Genomic DNA, 27882 nt, shown 5'->3' with positions numbered 1-27882 from the left:
TATAATTTTCCTTTTTAATTCATTGCAATTTTTTTCTCTGCTGGTGTTAATTTCAGAAGTTTGCTGTCTTTAGACTGCTGTACAGTTGCTCCACCAACACACAGGTAATACACTAAGGCCAGAACCATGTCCGTAGGTGTCTGTGTAATTGAGGTTATTATATATTTAGATATATTCTGATTTAATGGTTTACACCAAGTACGATAAATTTTTTAGTTTTTTAAATGTTTTTCATAAATTTTTTTTTTTCCATTTCGATTCCCGTACTATCCACCATTTTATTCTCAACCACATGAATAGCGCCCTTTTATAGCACGCGGTTGAGTTGTGGTGAAAAACGAACTTGACGCGACAACGTTACAAAACGAAGTGATCATTGAGACAATAAAATAAAATAAAAAAAAAAATAAAACATTATTACAACTTCGAAAACTTATTTCTAAGATAATTTGAGAAGACTAATTTGGTTATGAAAAAACGAATTTGTTGCGAGTTTTCTAAAATTCACATCTCAAATTCAATTATTTCAAATATTTTTCAAAAACCAACTTAGTTTAAAAATTTTTGCTGTTATCAATTTTTTCCTTTACTATGAAGAAGCTTAAATTTTTATACTTAAGAAATGTTCGAACTTTTTTCGGAATCTTTGTCTAAATCTTTATGATTCTATTTACTATTAAAAACACTTAAAAGGGCAAAGTGACTTTTCAAAAACCTACAGCATTTCGAAATGTATAAAATACTTTGAAGTCTTCAACGGGTTTTCGAACGAAGTTTGAATAATGTTTTTCACAACGTTAGGAACGGAATTTTCAAGTCAAAATTATGTTTGGTGATATTTTTATAACATAAAAAATAAACTTTTTTTCAAAATCCTACTTACTTTCGAAATGTCAACTAATACAAATTTTTTTCATATCAGCAAGTTTGCAAACTTTAAATCAATTTTTCATTTGCATGTGCTGCAATAAAACTACATTCGAACATTTTCTAAAATGTGATGAAATTCTTTTAAACATTTCTAAAATGTGTTGAAATTCTTTTAAATCTTTCCGAAACGGGAATTCGGAACATAATTCCTATTTAAAAGCTTTAGAAATGTGAAAATGTACTCAGATTTAGAATATTTACTTTTTTTTTTTTCATTTTGGACAATTTTGTGGAAACGCGTACTTAATTTTAAAATGATTATCATATTTGATTTTTTCATACTGACAAATTTTTGAGCATTAAATCAGTTTTTATTTGGTCCTGACATTTTTAATAAGTGACTTCAGATCTACATTTTTAATATTAAAGCTACTTTTTATGACTATTAAAGGAGCTTTTAAAATACTTACATATATAAAACTTCGAAACTCGTGAACAAAGATAAGGTTCTTTAAGGGAGGTAAAATAATTGTGTGTTCTTTTTATTAGCACAAAAAATGTTTAAGACGTATATTTCCTTTTTTTATGTAAAGCGTAGATTCAAACTTCGACTGTGATTTTTTCATACCGGCGATTTTCTGAGCTTTGCAAAGAAGTTTTCTTTTGCTTTTAAATCTTGAATTGCATATTCTGCTATAAAGCCAATGTCAAAAATACGTACTCGGATTTTAAAGTTTTGCTAATATTTGGGTCTGTTCATGTTGCCGAATTTGTGAGCATTAAAAACGGTTGTTTTTTATTTCAATTAGTGATTTAGCTCTATTTGTTGCTGAGATAGTTGAATTTTAGACAAGTTTCTTTAAAAAACCCCTAAGAACGATCCTTATGGATGCATTCTCGTAAGCACAACTCACATTTACTAGGTTGGCGTTCTTTGCAATCAAAATTTAAAATTTATGCTTGTATTTAAAAACAAACAAAAAAACAAAAAAGGTATGCGCTTTGCACTCATAATTCGATTTTCACATGCATGCTACAACCATTTAATGAGTTTTCTGCAAATGCAGCTCGCGTTACATTTTCAATATAAATATGTGCTTTATTTATTCGCTTAAAACTAGTGTACGTGCATTTTTCATTCCTTTTGTATTAATGCATTTATAACAACATTTGCATGCGTAGACTTGGAAGAAATATTAAAAAAAAAAAAACACATTTTTATATTACTTTTCTTTACATAATATTCCTACTTTCGAATAAAAGCTAGAGCACTCATTAGATCAACTAACAAAGTTGCTTTTTTAGTATCTCTACAGTACATTCTTGTCTATAACTTTACTTTCAGCAATTGAATTTGTTGTATAGGTAAACATTTATTAACGTTATACAAGTGTGCATCATACACTCCGTAATGCTGCGTTACGTGCGTGTGTGTCGTCATATTCGGTATTGGCTTTTCCATACATATCCTAGTACTAAATGCACGCCCTTACGCCTTTGTGTTAAACACACCTACGCTGCATGTGCGCACCTAAATTTTTTGTTAGTATTTACTTGTTGCTATCACGATCACGACCACCATGATTTGATGCATTGGAGTATGAGGAGTTGGAATTTCCACCAGTTGATGAAGATGTGTTCTGTTGTGGCATTGTATCGCAACGTCTATAGTATAATAAATAAGGCACACGTGGTGTTTTCGGATAGAGTACTTCATTCTCGCTAATCGGCTTCACAGCGCTGTCATTATAACGTAACCAACTATTGTAACCCGTATGATAAACGTCGGTAATATAATGACCTTTTGTCGCTTCCTTACCATCATGATAGACAACAGCAAAGAGACGGTAGGCGCGCTGTTTCATTGAGTACTTCTTGGATGCAAGTATTTCTAAGGAAATACGAATATTTTAAGATTTGCTAGCGATTAATGGTAGAGCACCCCGCTTGGTATTGGGCCCAACCAATTTTTTCTTTTGACTTTCGTAATTAGCCGCCAAAGCATAGGTTTAGGCTTTCGAATATTTGAATTGAACCTTTCGTAATTTTTGTTAAAACTGAATTTTTAACGAAAAAATAAAAGAAAATATGGGTACCATACGCCTCTTTGTTGTTGTAGGGAGATTGGTGTTAGAGACTTTCAGCGTTTTAAATTTTTTTCTTCTCTAATTTTTTGTAACTGGTTCAAAGTAAAATGTTCCACAAAAATGCATAACAATCAAAAAAGAAAAGAAGGCGGTCTGACCCAGAATTTTACCTCTTTTTGAATAATTCAACAATAAAAATATATTACGAAACATCCAATTTCGGGCTGCGATATACCATACTATATTTGAAAGCCTTCGTCTCGATATTTTCAAAAGATCCAATACCCAGCCAGAAATTCACAGTGTTTTAAAACAGAAACAAATAATACTCACTCGTGTCAATTTTCAAATCAACTGGAAATTCAACTTTCTTTAGAATTTTTGTGCAACCATCTGAGCGATAGTCGAACCATTTCAGGTGCAAAATCAAAATTGTTGGTAACTTTTCCAGTTGCATTTGCTGCCAAGCTACAACCTCCTGTTTAGTCTTGCTGCCAGTTACGCCCTCCAGCTGATCACGGCCGACTAGAATTTCTAGTGCTTCTTTAACTGATGCAGCTTTCTAAAATGGGAATAAGGAAGATATTAAATTTTTTAGTTAAAAGAAAAAAAACAATCGTTCATAACTTACTTCGATATTCAATTGCAGCGTAAAGAATGGTTGAATATCATCGGTAGAATGTTCACCTTCGCGTTGTAAACGTGAACGCAATTCGCCGCGGAATATATCACTGAGAGGAGTGCGACCAAAATCTGTTTGACGTGTGACACTACCCTTATTGCGATTATTGCAGATCATCTGTACACAAAAAAAAATATAAGCATTAAAATATAAATAATAAATTTAGGTCCAATATATGAAAATGAAGTTTTAATGGCTGACAGACGCGTTAGGTTTGGTTAGGTAGAATAGTAAAGACCTGCCACCCGGGGGTAGGGTAGATAGAAAGATCGTACATGTGCATGTTAGTTGTTATAAATCGGAGCATTTTGAACGCTCTCAGGGGTGAAAATCAGATATTTCTACTTAATATCACATAAACTTAGGCAAAGGAGTTGAATATAAAACTTCATTTGCCTCAGAGCGACTTGGAAAACATGAAGCTTTGACTGCAGCCCTGAAGATCAACTTCATTTGCCTTAGATTGACTGCGAAAACACGAGATAGCTGATGTTTGCATCATTGTCTTCGGCGCAATCGTAAAAAGTAAGGCGATGGCCCACGTATTCCTGCACAGTTCTTGAATTCTTCCTTTTACATTGTGACCATAGGCAGCTTGCAACCTTTCAATGACTGCGGTTGACGCATAGCAAATTTGTGGACCCAATTATGAACATTTCGTACTTCCTTAGGAGACTTCTCTGCCAATCTCATAAGCGATCTCGTTTCCTCCGAGTAAGGTATAAACGGGAACCCACAAGGAGAAAGCACTTAGCAGATGTCTCGAAGCCAACCAGTATAACCTTTTTCTATAGCGTAGATATCCGCTTGCCTTCCCGCGTCAAATATTTGGTATGGAGCTGATTTTGATCCCGCGTGATAGGCATCGACTGAAATTAGTATAACCTCAGTGTAACTACCGACCAGAGAAGAGGATTCTTGTGAACAAGTTCGTATATCTGGCATGTCACTTTCATTGCAGAAAGTGATTACTTCTTTTTTGGCCTTCACATTTTCTTGAATGACCCAAAGGATCCGGTTCCCGAAGAATTGGGGCTTATAACAGAAGACGCTAGTTATGGAACATATTGGATATATGTTTAGAAAAGGCCCTTCCACACCCGTTGCACCCAAGACAATAAAATGTTTTTTTTTTTCATTCTTTTGAATAAAGTAGTATTTGTCTTTCTCCTGCAACTGGTTATTCCACTTCTGATTTTTAATGTTGTTCATTGATGCTTTGACGTCGAGATATTATATATAAGATAATAGAATACTAAAAATATAAACATACCTGCCATTCGTCACCATCTTCATTTTCCGATACTTCATTTCGCCCGTTTTGTTCAGCATTTGGTTTGGCAACTAATTTAATTACCTATCAAAAGAAACCCAAAAAAGCTTAGCTGTCGAAAATTAATTAAAAACTGATTTCCATGCTCACCTCCAGCATTTCATCATTGAGTTTGTTGAGTACATAGCTTAAAAATTCTTCAGCATCTTCCTGTCGTCCCTCCACATACTCCCCACGGCTATCAACCCATAAACGATATATCTCGCTAGGCTCAAATGCAGAATCACATTGCAACTCGCTACTTAGTTCATCTTTGCCTTTGGCGCCCTTATTTGTGCGCAGTCGCATGCCAGATGGTAGCGTAGAAAATTGCGCCACAAACGAAATGCTAATCGTAATACATGAAAAGTGTTAAAATTAAATAAAAATTATACAAATGGGTGGTACGAAATGTTTAATCTTTTAATTGTACGTCTCAGTTTCCGCTGAAAAGTTCGCAAAATAGCGCCGTTTTGCACTTTGCGTTAAAAAGACAGCAACAAAATGCCGGCAACAGCAGCGCTCCACCAAAACGGTTTCACACGCTGTCGCATAGCAATTCGCTTATGATTACTCTACCATAAATGTAACGCGATCGCATACAATCGTGAAAGGAATGCAACCGCTGACTGTTTATGGCATAAGAACAATTTATTTAATATCTTTGTATATGGGGAATTTCATGCCAAATCGACCAATGGATAAAATAGACCAATTTTGTTTTGAACAATGAAAACTTTTTTCGTTAGTGGAAGATCGCCTCTTTTCGCTCCTGCATCAAAGAAGTCCCCACGGAAATTTTTTTTTTTTTGAAATCCGTTTACTTTCAGAACATGCTTGATTTACAAATCTTCGAAGGCCGGCATTCTGCAATCATTGGCTGATAGAGTATTCGCCCACAAATTAGAACCTTCAGTAATAAAAATGTAAAACCCTAATTTCTGAGTTTTTTTTTTTTTGCAAAATAGATATAAATAAATTTTTTTTAGATTTTAATTTTAAGTGCGAAATAAGTATTTCATAGCATTATTCTGTCTCTTACATATTAGACAATTATAAAAAATTTGTATCATTAAACGATCTTTCACTTTTTTCTGATTTTTTTTTTTTTTCTTGTAAAATGCGTTTGTATGTTTAATCTCAACGAAATTGCAATATGACTGAATTTTTAAATTTTTCTAATAAACAAAAAATAATTATAAAATAAAAATTTGTATTTAACAGTGTTAATCCCACGAGTTCTTAAAAATTTTGGAAAAATTATAATATTTAATCTTCATAAATTTGTTTTAATTAAGTTGTTTGATTGATTAAGTGCGATTTGACCGAAAGAGGTTTCTTCAACATTGGTTAATTTTTTGGCAAGGAATACTCCATAACTTATTTAATAAATAATAACACAATACACGGCTGTCACTTACAGCGCATTAACAGTGGGGGTGCGCACTTCGGATAGCGCCGCTGCCTGCTTAGGTATGGAGCGTATCAAATTATAGAATGGAGCACAACCTAACAGCGCTTGTAAAATTGAATTGATGTAGCAATAATTGGATGGATTGGTTAAACCACGTGGACGTAAACTAACTGTGGACAAATCTATCTTTGCTTTTGTTAAGAAGTCCGCAAACTTTAATGTATATTCATCCAAATTGGCACGTGCTATTGGTGTCAGTGCTTCAGTTTTGTTTGCCAGCTTTGATGTTGCTTGTGTAGCTGGTGGTATGCCCTGCGCTGATGCAGCCGAATAAGACATGCCGCCTGGCAACACTACTCGTGGTGCAGCATTCACAGGCGCAGGTACAACGCATTCATAGGGTGCTACTTTGGCAATGGGTTTCTTCGAGGAGAATGGTGGCGGTAACGCTGGTGAGGAACTACTATTTTGATTGCTGTTCGCATTGTTGCTGTTACTATTGCTGCTGTTGCTACCAATGCTAGATTGATTTGTGGTTTGTGCAGCGCTTATGGACGTTGTGTTGGCGCTGGTTGTAGTTGATGAGTTGGCGGTATCATTGAATAAGCTGGCCCACGATTGTGTGCTTAATGTTGTTGTATTTGTATTGGACGTAATTGGTGGCGCCAAATTCATTATTGGAGCTGTGACAGTTGCCGGTGGTGCTGCAGTAGCTGGGGCGGCGGCGGCGGCGGCCGCTGCCTTTTTGCTACTAGTAAAGCCGGGGTATTGTTTGCTATCCCCGACCAATGCATGTTGCTGTTGGCCTGATTGTGTAGCATTTTGCTGTTGTTGCTGCGAATTGTGTGGGTGTTGCTGTTGTTGTTGGTGATGGTGGTGTTGTGCGAAATGTTGCGGTGCCGCTGTTGTACTTGCCGTTGAGGTAGCAGCTGCTCCTGTTGGTGGTGCGCTATTCATGTTTGCATTATTCGCCGCACTGTGACCATTATTGGCATACTGATTGTAATTGTTTTCTGAACCATTGTTCGCATTTGCGTATTTTGGATTTTCGGCTTGACTATGACGGCGTTCGCCACCTAATTGTGGTGGTCCATTGTTGCCTACAGGCGATGAGGGCATTTTCATGCCACTATAATTGCGCATTTGTGGCGCTTGATTGTAATGACCACCATGTTGTTGTTGTTGTTGCTGCTGATGTTGCTGTTGTTGTTGCTGTTGTTGTTGGTGCGGTTGTTGTTGATGGTAGTGCGATTGCTGTTGATAGTGGTGTTGATGATTGCTAAAGGTTTTCGTCGAATGGTTATAGGATCTATTTTGGGTATTGTTATTGTTATTGCTTGGCGTTGCGGTAACGGCAACAGAAGCAGTTGACTTTTTGGTGGAATTGGTCCATGACATAGTTTTTGTAGTTTGGATGGCTGAATCACTGTTGTTGCTATTATTGCTGTTGTTATTTCCTGAGGTATATGATGGATTATTATAATCGTACTTCCGACGTGATTGATTGTTGTTATAATTTTGTTGAGACCTGCGCCCTTCATACTGATAACCATGATTTTGTTGATGATGATATTGTTGGTTATGTGGCTGCGACTGCTGTGGATGTTGTTGTTGTTGCTCGTAGCGATTGTAGGACTGCTGTTGATGCTTTGGATTATGCTGTGCCTGCTGTTGATGATGTTGTTGTTGTGGTGGCGATTGATGTTGTGGCGGATGTTGCTGTTGTGGTGGCGATTGATGCTGTTGTGGTGGCGATTGAAGTTGTTGTGGTGGATGTTGCTGCTGTGGTGGCGATTGATGTTGTTGTGGTGGATGTTGCTGTTGTGGTGGCAATTGAAGTTGTTGTGGTTGCGGTTGATGTTGCTGTTGTGGGGGCGATTGAAGTTGTTGTTGTGGTTGCCGCTGCAGCTGTGAATGCTGTTGCTGTGGTTGTTCTTGCTCCACGCGCTGCTGTTCGCGTTGCTGATGATGATATTTCTGTAATGGCGGCGAGGTTTGAATTTGTTGTTGCTGCGTTGACACGCTAACAACATTGGGCACAGCTGGAACTGGTGCCGTCGCCGCTATAGGTGCTGGTGCTGGTGCTGGTGCAGCTGTTGTTGATGCAATCTGTGGAGATTCTACTGCTGACACAGTTGGTGTTTGATACTGCGGCTCTTGCTGCTGTTGTTGAGGTTGAGGTATCACTGCCGCTGTCACCACTACAGGTGCAGGAGTGAAGATGGGTGTGGGAGTCGGAACAAGCTCTTCTTCGGCCAGCACTTCCACCGCCTCGACCTCATCTACTTTTGGCACATTTTCTTTCAATTCATTTGGATCGGTTATCACTAGCGCGTGCTTTCTTTTATATACAACTTTATTGGGTGCAGCGACGACGACAGCCGCTGGCAAATCAACAGAATTTTGCAAATGATATTGTACTAATTGTGGTGGATAATATTGCTGTTGTTGTTGGTTTTGCTGTTGCAGTTGTTCCTTTAGCGTCAGCTGTTGGTGCTGTAGTAATGGCTGCGCTAATGGGATTTGTTGTTGGTAGTGATAATCTTGCTCAATATTTTCTGTACTCTGTTGAGAATGAATCTCACTTAAATTGCTCATTGAATCGACAGCTTGCAAATCGGAATACTCGTCGGCAGAGCCGTTATCAAGAATGACATGTTCGCTCTCTGGAAGAAAGAAAGGGAAATTATGAAAAATTAGAATTGGAATAAAATAAATAAATAACCAGAAGATATCGACAATTATATGGAATATCACCCTATCTTGGCTCCATTCAGATAAGTATAGACTTCAATATATTCAATATATCAAAGTGAAATAACATAATTAAAAAAAAATGTTTAGGTTAAACGGTTTTATTGAAAATAATACTTACATTAAGTACTAATAATACTAGAAGAAAGAAAATAATTAGGTAGGTCCTAGGTACTAGTCACCACACTCCTCATCAATCTAGGGCGTTGATAATTAAATAAAAGCGTTGGACGCGTCAAATTTGTATTGATAGTCATATTTAAGACCAACTGAAACTTAATCAGGTATGCTACGCCTCACATTTTTAGAAATTTCACGCGCCCCACGTACCTAGGACCTTTTTAATTCAATAAAACCGTTTAACTTACAATTTTTTTTTTTTAATATCTTTTTTTCAAGTTTTTAGTCTTTATTTAATTGCCTATTATTTCTCATTATATTTAGTTCATTTAGTGACTCATTATTACAAGGACTCTTTTCTGACTATTTGTTACAATCTAAGTCTTCAATACATAATCCTTGCAAAGACTTTACTCGACTCTGCGCCACGTATGCTTGTCCCTCCTCCAACTCCAAAATATTTTGATGTCACTTCTACTGGACTGTGTGCAATATTTGTTCAAAGAGCCAAATCGGACAAACAAGTACGAGTTTTTTTTAATATCTCAATTTTTGCGACACCTAGCGTGAATTTTTTTACTAAAGCGGTTTCTATTTCTGTACGTCAAATATGATTTCCAATCATGAGAGAAATCGGACCAGAAATACGATTTTTGTGAATATCTCGATCCATGCGCCACCTAGCGGCGGAAATCGATTTTTTCCATAGGTCGCTTTCTATTCTTGTAAATATGAGCGAAATCGGACCGCAAATACGATTTTTGTGAATATCCCGATCCTTGCGCCACCTAGCGGCGATTTTTTTCTTATTATTGCATTGTCCTCGGGTTCTGAACTATATTCCAAGTTTCAAGCTTGTAGCTTATCGGGAAGTTACTTAAATTTTATTTACAAAATTCGCGCTGGCCGGCCGGCCGTGCAGCCTGTCAAGTCAACCTAAATAAAACCGTTTATAAAGAGTGAAAATGGAAATTCATGTAGCCATGAGCTTAGGAAGTTCGCTACCACCACTGTTCACGTACATATTGTCATTACTCAATACGACAGCAGCGTTGACTTTAAAATAAGTTTTTCTATCACTACAAAAAGTGTTAAAACTGCACTTAATTTATTTGCGTCTACACACGTCTACTTTTTATACTCAGCGTGCTTTGTACACAAAGTATATTAACTTTGATTGGATAACGGTTGGTTGCACAGGTATAAAGGAATCGAGATAGATATAGACTTCCATATATCAAAATCATCAGTATCGAAAAAAAAATTTGATTGTTCGTCCGTCCGTCTGTCCGTTAAAACTCAAGTTGAGTAAATATTGAGATATCTTCACCAAATATGGTACACGAGCTTATCTGGACCCAGCATAAATTGGTATTGGAAATGACCACGCCCACTTTTATATATATAACATTTTGGAAAACACAAAAAACCTGATTATTTAGTAAATAATACACCTAGAATGTTGAAATTTGACGTGTGGACTGATATTGAGACTCTTGATAAAAATTTGAAAAAAAATAATTTGAATGGGCGTGGCACCGCCTCAATTTTACAAATATTATTAATAATTGTTTTTGTTTTTCGAATCGAACCTTGAATCAAATATTATTAATCATAAATCAAAAATCGTTAAACCTATCGTAACAAAATTGGGCAGAGAGGTTACCTTTACTGTAAGGAATGCTTTGAAGAAAAATTAACGAAATCGGTTAAGGAACACGCCCACTTTTACATAAAAGATTTTTAAAAGGGTCATGGACGAATAAAATAAGCTATATCTTTGCAAAAAAGAGCTTTATAACAATGGTATTTCATTTCCCAAGTGGATTTATAACAATAAATAGGAAAAACTTCAAATTTAAAAAATGGCGTGGCACCGCCCCTTTTATGACTAAGCAATTTTCTATGTTTCGGGAGCCATAACTCGAAGAAAAATCAACGGATCGTAATAAAATTGGGTACACATATTTTCCCTATAGCAGGAAATATTTCTACAAAAAATGGACGAGATCGGTTAAATACCACGCCCACTTTTATATAAAAGATTTTTAAAAGGGCCGTGGACACAAATAATAATTTATATCATAGCGAAAAAGAGCTTTGTATCAATAGAATTTTACTTTCTAAATTGAATTATAAAATTAAATTGGAAAACATTTAAATTTGAAAAAATGGGTGTGGCACCGCCCCTTTTTTGTCTAAGCAATTTTCAATGTTTCGGGAGCCATAACTCGAAGAAATATATACATATCGTAACAAAATTGGGTACACATATTTTCCTTATAGCAGAAAATATTTTTGTAAAAATGGACGGGATCGGTTAAAGACCACGGCAACTTAGATATAAAATAACAAGTTTAAAAGGTTTAAAAGGGTCGTAGACTAGAATAATAACCTATACCCTAGCAAAAAATAGTTTTGAAAAATGATATTTCACTTATGAAGTTGTATTGTAAGAGGAAATGGGGAGACATTCTTTTTTAAACGGGCGATGCCATGTGTTATGTAGAAATGTAATTTATCTGAAATGAAATGTGCAATTGAAGCTCACGCTGGGTATATAATGTGCGGTTACACCCGAACTTAGAAACCTTTACTTGGTACTTTTAAAATATAATTATTAATAACAAGAAATGGAATAAAAAAAAACTATTTTTAAAAATGGTGGTGATATTTTATTTGAGCATAAGTTGGAAAAAAGTCTGGCTATCGTGAAAAAACTCGGCACTCTTATTACCCTTATAAAGAGGAATATTTCCAACAAAAGTGGGCAAAATCGCTAACTTTTGATAACACTTTGTGTCAAAAAACTGAAGTTAAATAAACTATGCAATTAATGCTCTCAGCTGAGTATTTAATTTTCAGTTACACCCAAACTTAGACACCCTTAATTGTTTTTATTCTCTTTTACCTAACATACTCGTAACTTCGCAAAAATTGCAAATTAAAAGGAATGTTCGCGATTCTACTTTACATGTACACATAAATCTAATTACATTGCAGCTAATAAGGGCTATTGGCAGTAAATTATGTGTTTAGTTCCACAACACCCAATATGCTGCCTGCTGCAATTGCATTCAAATCGAGCTTTAGTTGCTATTGTAATAAACACTACTGTACACACCAACCATTGCTCAGCGGAAGTTTATATCTCTTAACACATTTTTCTCTCAACACATGTAACTTTGTTTTAAAAATATTGATAAAAAAATTATTTTATTTCTATACATTTTGACTGTGACCTCCAATTTGTGCATATTCAAAAACTGGAACTGCGCTCAACTCCCTTTTTTTTACTCAATGCAGTCGAATTTATCTAGACAACAATTCGGTCACGATCAACTCACAGTCGATAGCAATTAAATTCAATTGACGTTGAAAATGAGTCGTTTAAAAGTGTAAAATGATCTAGATTTTAGCATATGCATACGAATTTTAGTAACGTGAAAATTTTTCAGCGCCACAACTTAATGGAATCTGTTTAAATTATAAGGGGAAGAAGAAGCGTATTGGCAAAGTAGAATTACTGAATGACAATAGATGAATGAGAAATAAAGCATAACGAAATCCAAATCAAAGTGTTTGTAAACAACAAATTAAGGAATTTTTCACAGTCATGCAGTTGATATTTTAGTTTTCGAATCACAAGATTTGTTTGTTGTAGAAGTTTATTACTTGAACGTGTCAACACCAGATGCCATTAATAGAATATTAAATTTATGGAAAATATCTTGCCATATTTATTTAGACCGGTTAATTTAGAGCTAGCAAATTGCGAGCTAACGAAACTGTTATTAAAGGCACATATATGAAAGAAAATTGTGAAATTAATTGAATAAAATAAATAAATATAAGGCGCGATAGCCTCCGAAGAGATTTTAGGCTGAGCTTCTCTTCCAATTTGCGTCGTGCTCCTTTTAATTTTTCCTACAAATTGGGGGGACAGGACCTACATGTTTTATGCCGACTCCGAATGGCATCTGCAAGGCAGATGAGTTTTCACTGAGAACTTTTCATGGCAGAAATACACTCTGGAGTGCTTACCAAACACTGCCGAGGAGCGACCCCTGCTTGAAAACATTTTCTTCTAATTGAAAAAACTTGTTTCTAAAATTTTGATGTTGCTTTTCCCGGGGCGTGATTCCAGGATCGTCGGTGTGGATGTCGGAGCACGCTATCATCACACCACGGCGGCCGTAGTTAACAGTTAGAATTATACAAGTATGCACATTAGATTAGATCATTCCAGACAAAAGAAAAAGTGCTTCTTAATGGAATATACGAAAAATATTAAGCAATCCCTTATTACATTTATGTAAAATAGCTGAAATGTTAATAATAAAAAAAGCAGTAAGTTACAGTGAAGTCGCCAAAGCGTGTTTATAAGCAATTTTGAACTCAGGCATGTTTGCAGGTTATGACCGCGAATGCTGCCGGGCGCGTCAGTGCAAACTATCGAGGGTGGAATTTAAACACAAATCTGTACCAAATACGACTTTTTGACTACCGAGTTTTACCTCTTTAAATCAACAAGTTAATACTCGTCATCTCTCTAATGGGAGCCTGAAGATTTCCTTTTATTACCCTAGATCGTAAAACTATTGTCCGTACACTGGTATTGTGGTTGTTTTCTTGAGGTGTTGTTGCAATTTTCTTGTTTCTCTTGTTGTTTTTGTCATTGTTTGTTAAATGGCTTTGTTGTTGTTTTGCTGTTCATCTTGTTTTGTTGTTACTTGATTCTGTTTTGTTTTTTGTTGTTGTGGTTGTTTTCGAGTCGGTTGTTGATTTGATTTTGTTGATAATGTTTATGGCTGTTGTTGTTTTATTGTTGTGTATTAATGATCGTTGTTGTTTTATAGGCATGGTTTATTGATCGATATTCGAACGATTTTTGGACCTATACGCTTTGGCGATGGCGAGTACCGAAAAATATTTAATGATGAGCTTTACGCAGCCATCGACATAATCCAGCGAATTAAAACGTAGCGGCTACGCTGGCTAGGCCATGTTATGCGAATGTGAGATGACGCTCCGGCTAAGAAAGTGGTTTTTATCGGAACCCGCCTATGGAAGCAAAGGAAGAGGGCGGCCCCCACTCCGCTGAAAGGACCAGGCGGAAAACGATTTAAGCTCCTTTGGTGTGACCAATGGGCGCCAGAGAGCGGAGCGAAAAAGTGACTGAGGCACCTTGTTGGACGGCCATAACCACTTAGAAGTTTAAGCGGCAATTAAGTAAGTTAGTAAATTTTATTGTTTTCAATAATGATTTCTGGGGGAACTATTGTTCTGTAAGTGGTGAATTTGTTCAAATGCATGGTTTAACTTCGTTTCAACGAACAAGAATTACAAGGAGGGAAAGTTTTTGAAACTATTTTCAAACTTTTGTGTTACTTTAGTAATAAAATGTGCGGAAAAGGCCAAACTCGATATATCTTCACGTTGGAAATCGAAAGAAAAGAAAAAAGGGGAAATGGAAAAGAAAAAGTATCAAAAGGGAATAAGAGGAAATGAAAAGTAAAAGCAAGAATAAGTGTGATGCTCTGATGAAAACTAGAACGGAGAGTAAGAATAGCATTCGGACAAAATTGGGAGTAATAGAGATTGTTTATAAGAGCAGGAAAAGTAAGAGGAAAAGCGGCAAGATTTACGGAAGAATGAAAAGGATTTGGAAACGGAGTGGGAGAGGAGTGGGATAGGAGTGGGAGAGGAAATAAGCGTACTATTTAAAATAAAGATCTTATACAATAACCTGGGTCGATTTGTATGGACAAAAATTAACCGATATCGCGCCATCGATTTTTCGATAGGATTTGGGCTCAGGAAAAAAAGTTCCACTACGTATACCCAAAAAAAAAATGTTCGAGCCTGCAAAAAAAAATTACGAAAGGGTAAATTTTTCGACCAAAACACTCCCCAAAACCCAAAAAATATTTTTTTTTCTTCAAAAAAAACTGTTGTAAAAACGTTGGCGATAACAGTTTTTTGAAAAAATTATTTTTTGGGTTTTGGGGAGTGTTTTGGTCGAAAAATTTACTCTTTCGTCATTTTTTTTTTGCAGGCTCGAAAATAATTTTTTTGGGTATGCGTAGTGGAACTTTTTTTCCTGAGCCCAAATCCTATCGAAAAATCGATGGCGCTATATCAGTTAATAAATCGACCCAGTCTATTATACAAGCTCTAATTTTTTTAAATATCGTTAATATAAAACCTCTGTCGTTTATATTTGTACACCATTCGCCTCTTCTTGCTTAATGAGCCCCACTCTTGACGCTAGGCTTACATACGTAGGTTAATGTTGGGTATAGGGACCGTGTACCGTCAATCCCTAGTTTTCGTATTGCAAGCCTGTCAGATACTCATCTGCAACTTCCAGTTATGAAGTTACGCCCGTGGGTTTTAACAATCGACGTGGACATTTTTTTTTTTTTTTTGTTTTTTTGTAAAATACACAACCTAGGTTAAAATATAAATAGAATCTAAGTTTGTAACTTTTATATGCTGGCTACTCTTAATCTTATACCACATCAACATTAAAATATATGTACCTGAGTACATAAAATAATTTACAATAGCTCCATCTTATCAAACTTGATAACTACCATAAAAAGTACCTCCAAATATTTTGCGTCATGTGCCACTTAAAATCATAAATACTTCAGAACATAAAGGTTTATGATGATAAGGCAATAAATTTAAATGGCAAGCAAAGTCTTGCGACATCCACCACCATTCACTAGGCGACTAAAATCATTTAAAGTGTTCCGACAATTGACTGTAACTTCAAATGAAGCGTATCGAACAGACTCTTAATTATTATTTTATTTAGAGCAATAACAAAAGATTACATAAGATACTTTGTACTCTTTACTGTGAGTTTTATTTAATGGTATGCTAAATAATCATGTACACATTTGCAATAAAGTATATACCCTCCATAAATGGCGGCTGGAAGGGAATTCGTCTGAGATTAATCGCAGGGTATTATGTGACTAATTACATTATTGGTTAATTCATATGATACTAGAGTTCGCCCAGTGGTTGAAATTCAACCAATTCATTACTTTCCTTAGATTCCTTACTCCTCCCTCCCTTCCTTTCCTTACCTTCCCTTTCCTGTCCTTTGCTTTCCTTTCTTTCCTTTTCTTTCCTTTATTTTCTTTTTTTCTTTTCCACTTCAGTCTTGACCATTTTTTATATTTTTTTTATTTGTATGTTTTTTTTTTTGTTTTTTTATTTTTTTTTATTAGCTAACAAAGTATTACACCAGATTGGTGCAAACAACAAATCGAATAAGGACTTCAATACCTGAATATTTTGTTTTATTTTTGTCAACACTTTGAATATCAGCAACAAAAATTACACGTTTACTCATATTTGCTGACTTTCGCGCTATACCTCCAACAAAACAACTATATACACACTCTTCGTTCATTTGCTCGAGAGATCAAATCTGAGTTCGTTTGCATGAGGCCAGCACTCTTAGCGTGTTGACCTACAGTGCTCCTTGTGAAAACCTCTTGATGAATAAAAATTGTTAATACCCAAGAATTATAGTTTGGCCGTAAAAGGGACGCAAATTTTTCGACGTGCCTATTTATGGTTACCTATAGATACGATATAATCGTAAATGTCTATGCCAGAAAAATTTCTGTACCAGTTCTCACATACCACAAAACTATAAATTAGATCAATATGAAACGAAGTAGCCAGAGTAAGCGCAGTTCATTGGAGCGAATTTATTTATTGTTCGGTAGATATTTTCAGGCATAAGGGCACGAACGAAGAACGGCCATTCTGTCTTATGGTTTGTTTGCAACTAATCTGATCGTATTATTTCGCTCCCATGTAAGTAGTATGAAACACTAATATTCTCACTGTAAATTTTTTTAAGAGCATATTAAAACAAATCTAACAACCCAACTAATTTGGATAAATAAACAATATTAGGTGCCCAATAAAGCGTTGTCCGAAATGACTTTCCTTAGAGACTAGTCACACAATTTTGTGAAGGGCGTATGTTAGATAATAATATGAAGTACATATTATTGAAGGGGTTAGAGTCGAATGTGTGCTAATGTAAAAAAATAAAATATGATATAATGAGGAACAGAAGAAAATAACACAAATCTTGTTATTCCATTAAACTATATGGATGATGAAGTCAAAGTCTCAATCGTCTTAGAGATAATAGGACAATATGCATTTAAAAGTTGAATAAAGTGTGATGACCGCGATATTTATTTAGTTTAGTTTATTAAATAAATGTATTGAATAAGAACACGATAAAATTGCGAGTTCAATAAGTAAAACTATTAAATACAAATACGTACACTTATTATTCCTCTTAATTTCCTTATTTTTGTCCCCTTCCTTAACTTTTCAACCTTTTTCTCTTCTTCCATCCCACTCATTCTCTATATCTTTAACTGCCACTTCATTATCAACTTCTTCGCTTCTACTTCTCCCTTTTAATTTTCCTATTTGATCCTCTTTCTCGTCATCTTTCGTTTAATCTTGCTTTCGGCCTTTCCTTCTTTCGCGGTTCCCGACTTGCTGTCCTCGCTCACTCCTTTCTTTATATTGCACTTACCCTCCCTTACTCAATACCGTCGCGTGGTTCAGGTGCATTTGCCACTCCATTATTTTTCTTTTCAACATCTGTTAAACTCCTCTTCCTTCTCCTCTCCATGTTTCTTTATTTCATTATTTCACTTAGTCAATGGACTTAAATCCTTACAGACTATTATACAAACTAAAGTTAAGAGATAGTTATTTGAAAAATAATAAATAGTACTTAGAAAGCAGATTTTAACATATTTAGCAGTTTCGCTTTTGGAGCAGAAAAGTCTAGATTTACAACAGTACTGATAGAGTTAAACTCACGGAGAGCACGAGCAATTGGAGCATTACTGGAATAGTGGGTTTTAAAATTGTCACAATAAAATGTATAAAAACCGCGAAGACACCTCCGAGGAATATTAAATCGAATCCTATCCAATAAATATGGACAGTCAACGGACCCATTAATAATATCATACGTAAATGACAAGCAGAGTATTGATCTGCGATTATCTAAAGACTTAAGGCTTGCCCGCCTCCACCTTTTGTTATTTTCAGCAGCACTTAGTTTTCCACCACATTTTCTTCTCATTCCACTTTTCTTATCGTCGTTCTTCCTTCTTATTCTCCCTATCCTTTTTTTTGCTATAAGTGACGCCAAATGGGGGTACCAAGGGAGGTCAAGTCTTCCCCCACCTGCCTTCCCAACTCAGTGAAAGTCTCCCCCTTCCTCCGCTTCCGATGGTCTTCATTCATTCGCAAAACATAACCTAGCCAGCGAAGCCTTTGGGCTTATATTCGCTACACTTTCCTTATTTCTGTGTAAAACTCATGCAACTCATGATGATTCCAAGCTATACATCAGGACAGGTATTATGAGTCTCGAATTTATATCCGTCAACAATACCTTGACTGTCAAGTCGTGAATGCGCCGGTGCTTTCTTGGATCACAGCAAGTACTTCGTCTTGTCCTCATTGACCGTAAGACCCACTTGATTGCCTCTTAATCTAATCCGGAGAAGACAGAACTCATGGCTCTTGTTATAATGCCAATAATATCATACCTTGCCGAAATTTCATACCTACTACTTAATTTTTTAAAATACTGGGTATATGTAAATCCACTACAAATATTGGGCTACTTACATATATATGCTTACTTAAATATTTTTATACTCAGCGTGCTTTGCACACAGAGTATATTAACTTTGATTGGATAACGGTTGGTTGTACAGGTATAAAGGAATCGAGATAGATATATACTTCCATATATCAAAATCATCAGTATCGAAAAAAAAATTTGATTGAGCCATGTCCGTCCGTCCGTCCGTCCGTCTGTCCGTTAACACGATAACTTCAGTAAATATTGAGATATCTTCACCAAACTTGGTACACGAGCTTATCTGGACCCAGAGTAGATTGGTATTGAAAATGAGCGAAATCGGATGATAACCACGCCCACTTTTTATATATATATAACATTTTGGAAAACACAAGACCTGATTATTTAGTAAATAATACACCTAGAATGTTGAAATTTGACGTGTGGACTGATATTGACTCTTGAAAAAAATTTGGAAAAATTTTTTTAAATGGGCGTGGCACCACCCACTTGTGGTAAAATCAATTTTACAAATATTATTAATCATAAATCAAAAACCGTTAAACCTATCTTAACAAAATTCGGTAGAGGTTGCCTTTACTATAAGGAATGCTTTGAAAAAAAAATTTACTAAATCGGTTAGTGACCACGCCCACCTTTATATAAAATTTTTTTAAAAGGGTCGTGGACAAATAAAATAAGCTATATCTTTGCAAAAAAGAGCTTTATATCAATGGTATTTCATTTCCCAAGTGGATTTATAACAAGAAATAGGAAAAACCTCAAATTTTAAAGTATGGGCGTGGCACCGCCCCTTTTATGACTAAGCAATTTTCTATGTTTCGGGAGCCATAACTCGAAGAAAAATTAACGGATCGTAATAAAATTGGGTACACAAATTTTCCCTATAGCAGGAAATATTTCTAGAAAAAATGGCCGAGATCGGTTAAAGACCACGGCAACTTAGATATAAAACAAGTTTAAGATGGAATAATAAAATTCAACTTAGCAAAAAATAGTTTTGAATCAATGATATTTCACTTATGAAGTTTTATTGTAAGAGGAAATGGGGAGACATTTTTTTTTTAAACGGTCGGTGCAACGTTTTATGTACAAACGTAATTTATCTGAAATGAAATGTACAATTAAACTTAGACACCTTTACTTGTTTATATTGCTAACGATAGTCTTGGGTTCATAGACTTCTATGTACCTAGTAGAACGTTAATTTCATTTTATCGTGAATTTAGCCGTGTTTTTTTATACACGCGTATACGTTTACGTTTGCGCGTGAAAAAAAACGCCTATCCTCGCTTAGATAATGCTTAGGAGGCCCATCTAACGGCAGTGGTTAAATAACTAGCTACAGCCGCAGGGTGTACCTAAAAGCGGAGACACAACCCTCTGATGGCCATAGGGTATAACATATAGCTAAATCAGTTGCGATGAATTGTGAACACACATAGAATACATAGAATTAGAGTAGAGGGTGAAACAAAAACACATATTTCAGTTACATCTGAGTATAATGCGTATTGAAATTTAGTAGTACACATTTTATGCGCAGCAATTTCAGAGGTGTATTTAAAGTTTGACGCTTAGCAGTCCATATAAAGTTTAAGCGTATAGACGTTTACGTGTAAAAAAAAACACGGCTATTGTCAAATATAATTATTAATATTTTGCCCCCATTATTAGGGCTTTTTCTAGTTTAACAAAATCTGTATTAATCTGAATCCCGACTTTGCGATGCCTAGATCCTTAATTTTAGCTGGGATTTCATCGCACTCACTTTAGTTTTACTTTCCATTAGATACTTAGTTGTAGGTATAACAAAACTTTTGTAAGCCAGTCTGTAAGTTGTTTTGTAACCATAGACTCAGTTAAATGAAATGAAAACGTAACAGACTTGGAGTTCGAACGCATTGAAGAGATTGTTGGCCTGGAAGAGTGGTATCGTCTTCTTAGGTCGTTGGCTGAAATGAAAGGTTGATGTTGTTGTTGTAGCAATAAGGACTTTCATTTCTATAAAGACTACAACAACAACACCCTTCAACTTCAGCTAACGACCTAAGCGGGTGGTGCTACGCCTCCAGGCCATGAAAGGTATACAATAGCCTAAGTTGGTTCAAATTAAAGAAGCTTACCAAATTTGATCACAATCGGTTAATAGTTTTTTTAAATATATATTTTGAAGAAAAAAATAGAATATAAGTCAGTCTTTCACAGAAGTCGTTTGCACGACCGTAGACATGCCGCCGTGATCATCGGCAATCATAGCTTCAAAACTTGGATGTTTGCAATCTGCAAGTGTACAATATCTACTAGGTCCAGAGAAGGATCTGATCACTAAAATGGGAAAACAGCTGAAGGAAGCCACTCTTGATGTTACCGCCAATTAGTTAGCGTTAGTAGGGGCTCCTACTCAGTTCATTCTAGAACATAGCAATAGATACAATATATAATTGTCACATGAAGGATTTACCAATTAATTGTTGCTAAATAGTTATAAATAAACTTGGAAATAATACAAGCAGTTTAATCATGAAAGCAAAACTGCATATTAACATAAACAATGTCATCCACAAATATTTAAGCATCCAATGGAACATAAAAAACATGTACATAACTATATACATATGTATGTTTGTAATATGACGCCTATTCTACGCTAATGTCTTGCCTCATATTTGTCTCCTCTAACTACGCGCCATGTTCCATGTAGGTTATTAAATATTTTGTTTTTATTTGACTAGGCAAATTATTATTGAGTCAATTACACGTATTGATGGAATGGCGTATTGACAAATAACTAGTCCACGATATCAGTAGGTGGCTGCGAATATGGGTTTTTATCAATAATGCAACGTTCGACAAGATCGTAATTGAAATTACTCACTAACATTGTAATTATTTGTACATAGCACATTGTAGATAGAGATAAATATATGTAAGCACAAATGATATTTATATATGAACAAGATAAGCGATTATTGTCAAAGCAACTGCTATGCATATACATATCTGTGGAGTTTTGACAAAACAACTTATCTCAAGATAGGAAATATTTTAGATATTAATTGCTTGTAATTTTGTCAATTAGTATGCATATTTTGGTCTTACTGGTTTATTTCTATGATGTTTAGTTAGAAAGTTACAGTATCCGAAAAATCAACTTAACTGATTTTTTTTTCCAAACTGCGTCGGTGAAAACAACTTTTCTCAGTTAAGTCGAAAAATTCAAAAAACTTCAAATAATTGTAATCATTGTAGTTTTTCAATAACAACTTATTTCGATTTAAGGCGGCCATGTAAATAAAAATCGTATTTCACAAAGCAATCTTTTTCCAAATAAATTGTTATGTCAAATTACAATTAATTTTTTTGGCAACTTATATTGAAATAGTTTGTTTTGTGAACTTAGTATCGGGGTAATTTTGAAAAAACAAGACGTCTTACTTTGAAATACGTGCTTTTGTAAAAGTGAAAAGAGTGTTCAATATATTTTTATCTATAAAAAGGTGCTTTTGCCAAGTGCTGTATTGAAAAAATTTCAAAAATAAGTGATTTCGGTTACAATAAAACCATTAAAACTAAATATGCAAAGGGGACGCCAGATGGCAGATATGGCTAGGAAAGTGTCTAAAAATACAAATCTAGTTAATTTATCAGAACCAAGTGTGTCAAAGCCATATTTTCATTATGATGGATTAGTGTTAGAGCCGTAGTGGCTAATGAGACAATGACATCTTTTGATACTGGTGTTATTGATATACTAAATTCATATAACGTGCAAACAACAAAATACGAAAAACAGTGATAGTGATACAGAAAGTCCAGAATCTTGTGATAATGAAGATATTTTTTATGAGACAGATTTTCTTTACTCGGATTATGTACCATCTACTCTGTCGAATTTGAGTTCTACTTCGGAGAATATCGAAGACAGATCAGTAGTCGCAAGTTATAGTACCAATTGGGATCTACCCGAAGAAAATGATTCTCCCCAAGAATGAAGGAAATGAAAAAAATTAATAAGCAAAACAAAAATTTGGGTAAAGAGTACTATACTAATAAAAATAAAAAAAAATGCCAGCTAAATAAATTGAAGGGTTAAAAAAATGCCGCAGGAACTGTCACTTAAAACTAAACTTTGACCAGCAGAAAACCCTTTTTAAAAATTATTGGAGTTTGGGGGACTACACTAAACGCCGACAATTTGTATCAAGTTTAATTGAAGTTGAGGCGAAAAATTCTGAAACTTTTCGAAAATCAGCAAATCCTCGAGATCGCAAATATAACTATTTGTATCACTTTGAGATCAGTTCCGCAAGACATCGGGTATGTAAAATGTGTTTCTTAAAAATATTTGGGGAAACCGAACAAATGATCAAAACAGTAAACAAATACAAAGTTCAGCTGGAGTGTGGTGGACTTATTAAGGGAGATCGCCGCAGAAAACAAGCTCCATCACACAAACTCTCAATCGAAAAGCATAATGAAGTTTTGGAACACATAAGCAGCATACCAAAATATCAAAGTCATTATAGCCGTAGACACACCAACATGTACTTCCAAAGTGATCTCAATATTTCGAAGTTATACAATCTGTATGCGGAAAAATTTGATGATCCAGTTTCAAAATCGAAATATTGTGAAATTTTTCGTTCTTTGAATATCAAATTCAAAAAGCCGCAGCTTGATTTGTGCAACACTTGCGAGAAGTTTATGTTGAAAATACAAAATTCTTTGGACGCCGAAGAAAAATCTAGTCTTAAGTCACTACAAAAAGAGCATCACGACCAAGCAGACTTTGCCTATAGCTGTAAGAAAGCCGATAAGCAACTTTCTGTAGCCGACAAATCTGTCATGATGTTTTCAATGGATTTACAACAATGTTTGCCGACTCCATATATAAATGCATCAATGTTTTATGGGCATATAATTTCACATTGCATGAGGGATCTACGAACAAAGCCCATTGTTTCATTTGGAATGAGACAATCGCAAAGAGGGGATCAAATGATATAGGGTCGTGTATTTTTAAATGCCTTTCAACGGTTCCTCCAATGGTCAAATACATTATTTTACTCATGCTCTGGGCAAAATCGCAATGCCAATATCTGTGCAATGTTCCAAATGGTTTTAAAAAGCACAACTATTGAAACTATTGAACACAAATTTCTTGTAGTTGGTCACACCCATATGGAATGTGGCACAGTACATGCCCAAATCGAAAAACAGAAAAAAATTCTTCAGGATCTATCCAACATCCACATGATTGGGCAAACGTTATAGCAGCTGCGAACAAAAAGTATATCGTTCACGAACTAAAACAAAACGACTTCTTTGATTTTTCCGGCTTGTTAAAAAATAACTTTAATTGGAAAACAACAAATAGATCAGGTACACACGTACTTTATTTTATCAAAGTCTGGGTGAAAAATCATTTTAGGTCTGTTGGCGTTTCGAGAAGGTCCTATCTCAGTAATCTACTATACTATATCTGTATATATTTAAAGAACTTTATGAAGATTTTCTTAGCGCCCTATGCCAGTATTTTTTTAATAACACCTTATTTTTTTTAGCATAAGCTCAAAACATTATCCACTAAAATATGGGATTTATAGAAAAATTCTGAGATAGAGCGTTATTAAACATTTTTCTTAGATTTATCGTTTTCGAACTTGCAGAGAAGATAGATTGATAATACATTCAGACTTCGATAATATCTGTAAAACTATGCGAAGTCGTTTTACTTTTACAAATCTATTAAGCATTATCATATTATCATAAGTTATAGTAGAAAATATTTTCCCCGGGCTCACAAGTTGTCAAAAATGGAATAAGCAGCACACTGCAAAAATTTCTTTTTGAAATAGTCATAAAAAGAAGTTTTCAAACCCGGAGGCACCATTTTAAACTTTTGATGATATGTATAAATATATACTTCATTTATTCACTTTTAAATTATGTTTTCCCGCAGGCGAGAAATTCGAATGGAAAAAGATACGCTGGTTGCGGTATAAAAAGTCTACACCAGGCGTATTGCATTATAAGAATTCCTTTGACTGTAATGAAAGTTTCAAGGAGTTAAATATTAATCAAAGACGACGAAAAAATTTGGATTTTTCGTTAAATAATTGCTACGCAGGACCACTGGCTATTCCTTCCAGCAAGAAGAAAGGCTTGTTGGATGTGTTACCTTTTATAAATACAGACTTCCACTGTTACTACAAAAATTTTAAAGTTGAAGGCGATTGCGAAGTGGGAGTAGACTCAGATATTGATGAAATCGAAGAAAATGAATAACAAGATTTTAATAATAATAATAAAATTTAATATTTTAAATAAATGCATATGTAACTATTCATAAAAGTTATTGGATTTCCATAAAAATATACTATGTGTTTTTTACGTTTCACCTTATTTCACACTTGTTTGCTTGGCTAAGTCTTACAAAACAACCTATTTTAAAATAGGTGGAAATTTGTATCTATTTTATGTAGAAAATAGTTTTGACAAAACAACTTAATTGAAATAAGTATAAGTTTTACATAAAACAAGTAAGGAAGGCTAAGTTCGGGTGTAACCGAACATTACATACTCAGTTGAGAGCTGTGGAGACAAAGTAAGGGAAATCACCATGTTGTAAAAGGAACCTAGGGTAACCCTGGAATGTGTTTGTATGACATGAGTATCAAAAAAAAGGTATTAATGAGTATTTTAAAAGGGAGTGGGCCTTTGTTCTATGGGTGGACGCCTTTTCGGGATATCGCCATAAACGTGGACCAGGGGTGACTCTAGAATTGGTTTGTACGATATGGGTATCAAATAAAAGGTATTAATGAGTATTTTAAAAGGGAGTGGGCCTTTGTTCTATGGGTGGACGCCTTTTCGGGATATCGCCATAAACGTGGACCAGGGGTGACTCTAGAATTGGTTTGTACGATATGAGTATCAAATGAAAGGTGTTAATGAGTATTTTAAGAGGGCGCGGGCCTTAGTTCTTTCTATATGTGGACGCCTTTTCGAGATATCGCCATAAACGTGGACCAGGGGTGACTCTAGAATTGGTTTGTACGATATGGGTATCAAATAAAAGGTATTAATGAGTATTTTAAAAGAGCGTGGGCCTAAGTACTATAGATGGACGCCTTTTCGAGATATCGCCATAAAGATGGACCAGGAGTGACTCTAGAATTTGTTTGTACGATATGAGTATCAAAAAAAAGGTATTAATGAGTATTTTAAAAGGGAGTGGGCCTTTGTTCTATGGGTGGACGCCTTTTCGGGATATCGCCATAAACGTGGACCAGGGGTGACTCTAGAATGCGTTTGTACAATATGGGTATCAAATGAAAGGTGCTAATGAGTATTTTAAAAGGGTGTGGGCCTTAGTTCTATAGGTGGACGCCTTTTCGAGATATCGCCATAAAGGTGGACCAGGGGTGACTCTAGAATTTGTTTGTACGATATGGGTATCAAATGAAAGGTGTTAATGAGTATTTTAAAAGGGCGTGGGTCTTAGTTCTATAGGTGGACGCCTTTTCGAGATATCTCCATAAAGGTAGACCAGGGGTGACTCTAGAATTTGTTTTTACGATATGGGTATCAAATGAAAGGTGTTAATGAGTATTTTAAAAGCGAGTGGGCCTTAGTTCTATAGGTGGATGCCTTTCCGAGATATCGCCATAAAGGTGGGCCTGGGGTGACTCTAGAACTTTTGTGTACGATATGGGTATCAAATGAAAGGTGTTAATGAGTATTTTAAAAGGGTGTGGGCCTTAGTTCTATAGGTGGACGCCTTTTCGAGATATCGCCATAAAGGTGGACCAGGGGTGACTCTAGAATTTGTTTGTACGATATGGGTATCAAATGAAAGGTGTTAATGAGTACTTTAAAAGGGCGTGGGCCTTAGTTCTATAGGTGGATGCCTTTTCGAGATATCGACATAAAGGTGGACCAGGGGTGACTCTAGAATTTGTGTTTACGATATGGGTATCAAATGAAAGGTGTTAATGAGTATTTTAAAAAGGCGTGGGCCTTAGTTCTATAGGTGGACGCCTTTTCGAGATATCGACATAAAGGTGGACCAGGGGTGACTCTAGAATTTGTTTGTACGATATGGGTATCAAATGAAAGGTGTTAATGAGTATTTTAAAAAGGAGTGGGCCTTAGTTCCATATGTGAACGCCTTTTCGAGATATCGCCATAAACGTGGACCAGGGGGTGACCCTAGAATGTGTTTGTACGATATGGGTATCAAATTAAAGGTATTAATGAGGGTTTTAAAAGGGAGTGGCCCTTAGTTGTATATGTGAAGGCGTTTTCGAGATATCTACCAAAATGTGGACCAGGGTGATCCAGAACATCATCTGTAGGGTACCGCTAGTTTATTTATATATGTAATACCACGAACAGTTATCCTTCCAAGATTCCAAGGGCTTTTGCCCTGCAAAACTTTTTCATTTTCTTCTACTTAATATGGTCGGTGTCACACCCATTTTACCAAGTTTTTTTCTAAAGTTATATTTTGCGTCAATATACCAATACAATTACCATGTTTCATCCATTTTTTCGTATTTGGTATATAATTATGGCATTTTTCTCATTTTTCGTAATTTTCGATAATGAAAAAGTGGGCGTGGTCATAGTCGGATTTCGGCCATTTTTTATACCAATACAAAGTGAGTTCAGATAAGTACGTGAACTGAGTTTAGTAAAGATATATCGATTTTTGCTCAAGTTATCGTGTTAACGGCCGAGCGGAAGGACAGACGGTCGACTGTGTATAAAAACTGGGCGGAGTTTCAACCGATTTCGCCCTTTTTTACAGAAAACAGTTATCGTCCTAGAAGCTAAGCCTCTACCAAATTTCACAAGGATTGGTTAATTTTTGTTCGTCTTATGGCATTACAAGCATCCTAGACAAATTAAATGAAAATTTTTCTTTTATTTTTGTATTTTTTTGCACCATAT

The 27882-nt window shown here is 35.4% G+C and overlaps 1 protein-coding gene across 1 annotated transcript in view; it reads right to left on the bottom strand.

The window, feature by feature from the left end:
• Positions 1-258: 258 nt before the first annotated feature.
• Usp10 (ubiquitin specific protease 10) overlaps positions 259-27882 on the bottom strand; it is an 87299-nt gene continuing 59675 nt past the window's right edge. The window contains exons 5-11 of the mRNA XM_067790323.1: positions 8270-9031; positions 6373-8020; positions 5063-5300; positions 4913-4996; positions 3589-3756; positions 3291-3519; positions 259-2761 (exon numbers count right to left, since the gene is read on the bottom strand). Of these exons, the coding sequence (XP_067646424.1) occupies positions 2421-2761; positions 3291-3519; positions 3589-3756; positions 4913-4996; positions 5063-5300; positions 6373-8020; positions 8270-9031 (3470 nt within the window). The 3' untranslated portion in view covers positions 259-2420. The remainder of the gene's footprint in view (positions 2762-3290; positions 3520-3588; positions 3757-4912; positions 4997-5062; positions 5301-6372; positions 8021-8269; positions 9032-27882) is intronic.

This window comes from Eurosta solidaginis, chromosome 5 (assembly GCF_040869045.1).
Source record: "Eurosta solidaginis isolate ZX-2024a chromosome 5, ASM4086904v1, whole genome shotgun sequence".
Classification (NCBI taxonomy): Eukaryota; Metazoa; Arthropoda; class Insecta; order Diptera; family Tephritidae; genus Eurosta; species Eurosta solidaginis.
The sequence above is the reverse complement of the archived record's forward strand: the minus strand, read 5'-3'. Positions and strand labels throughout refer to the sequence as shown.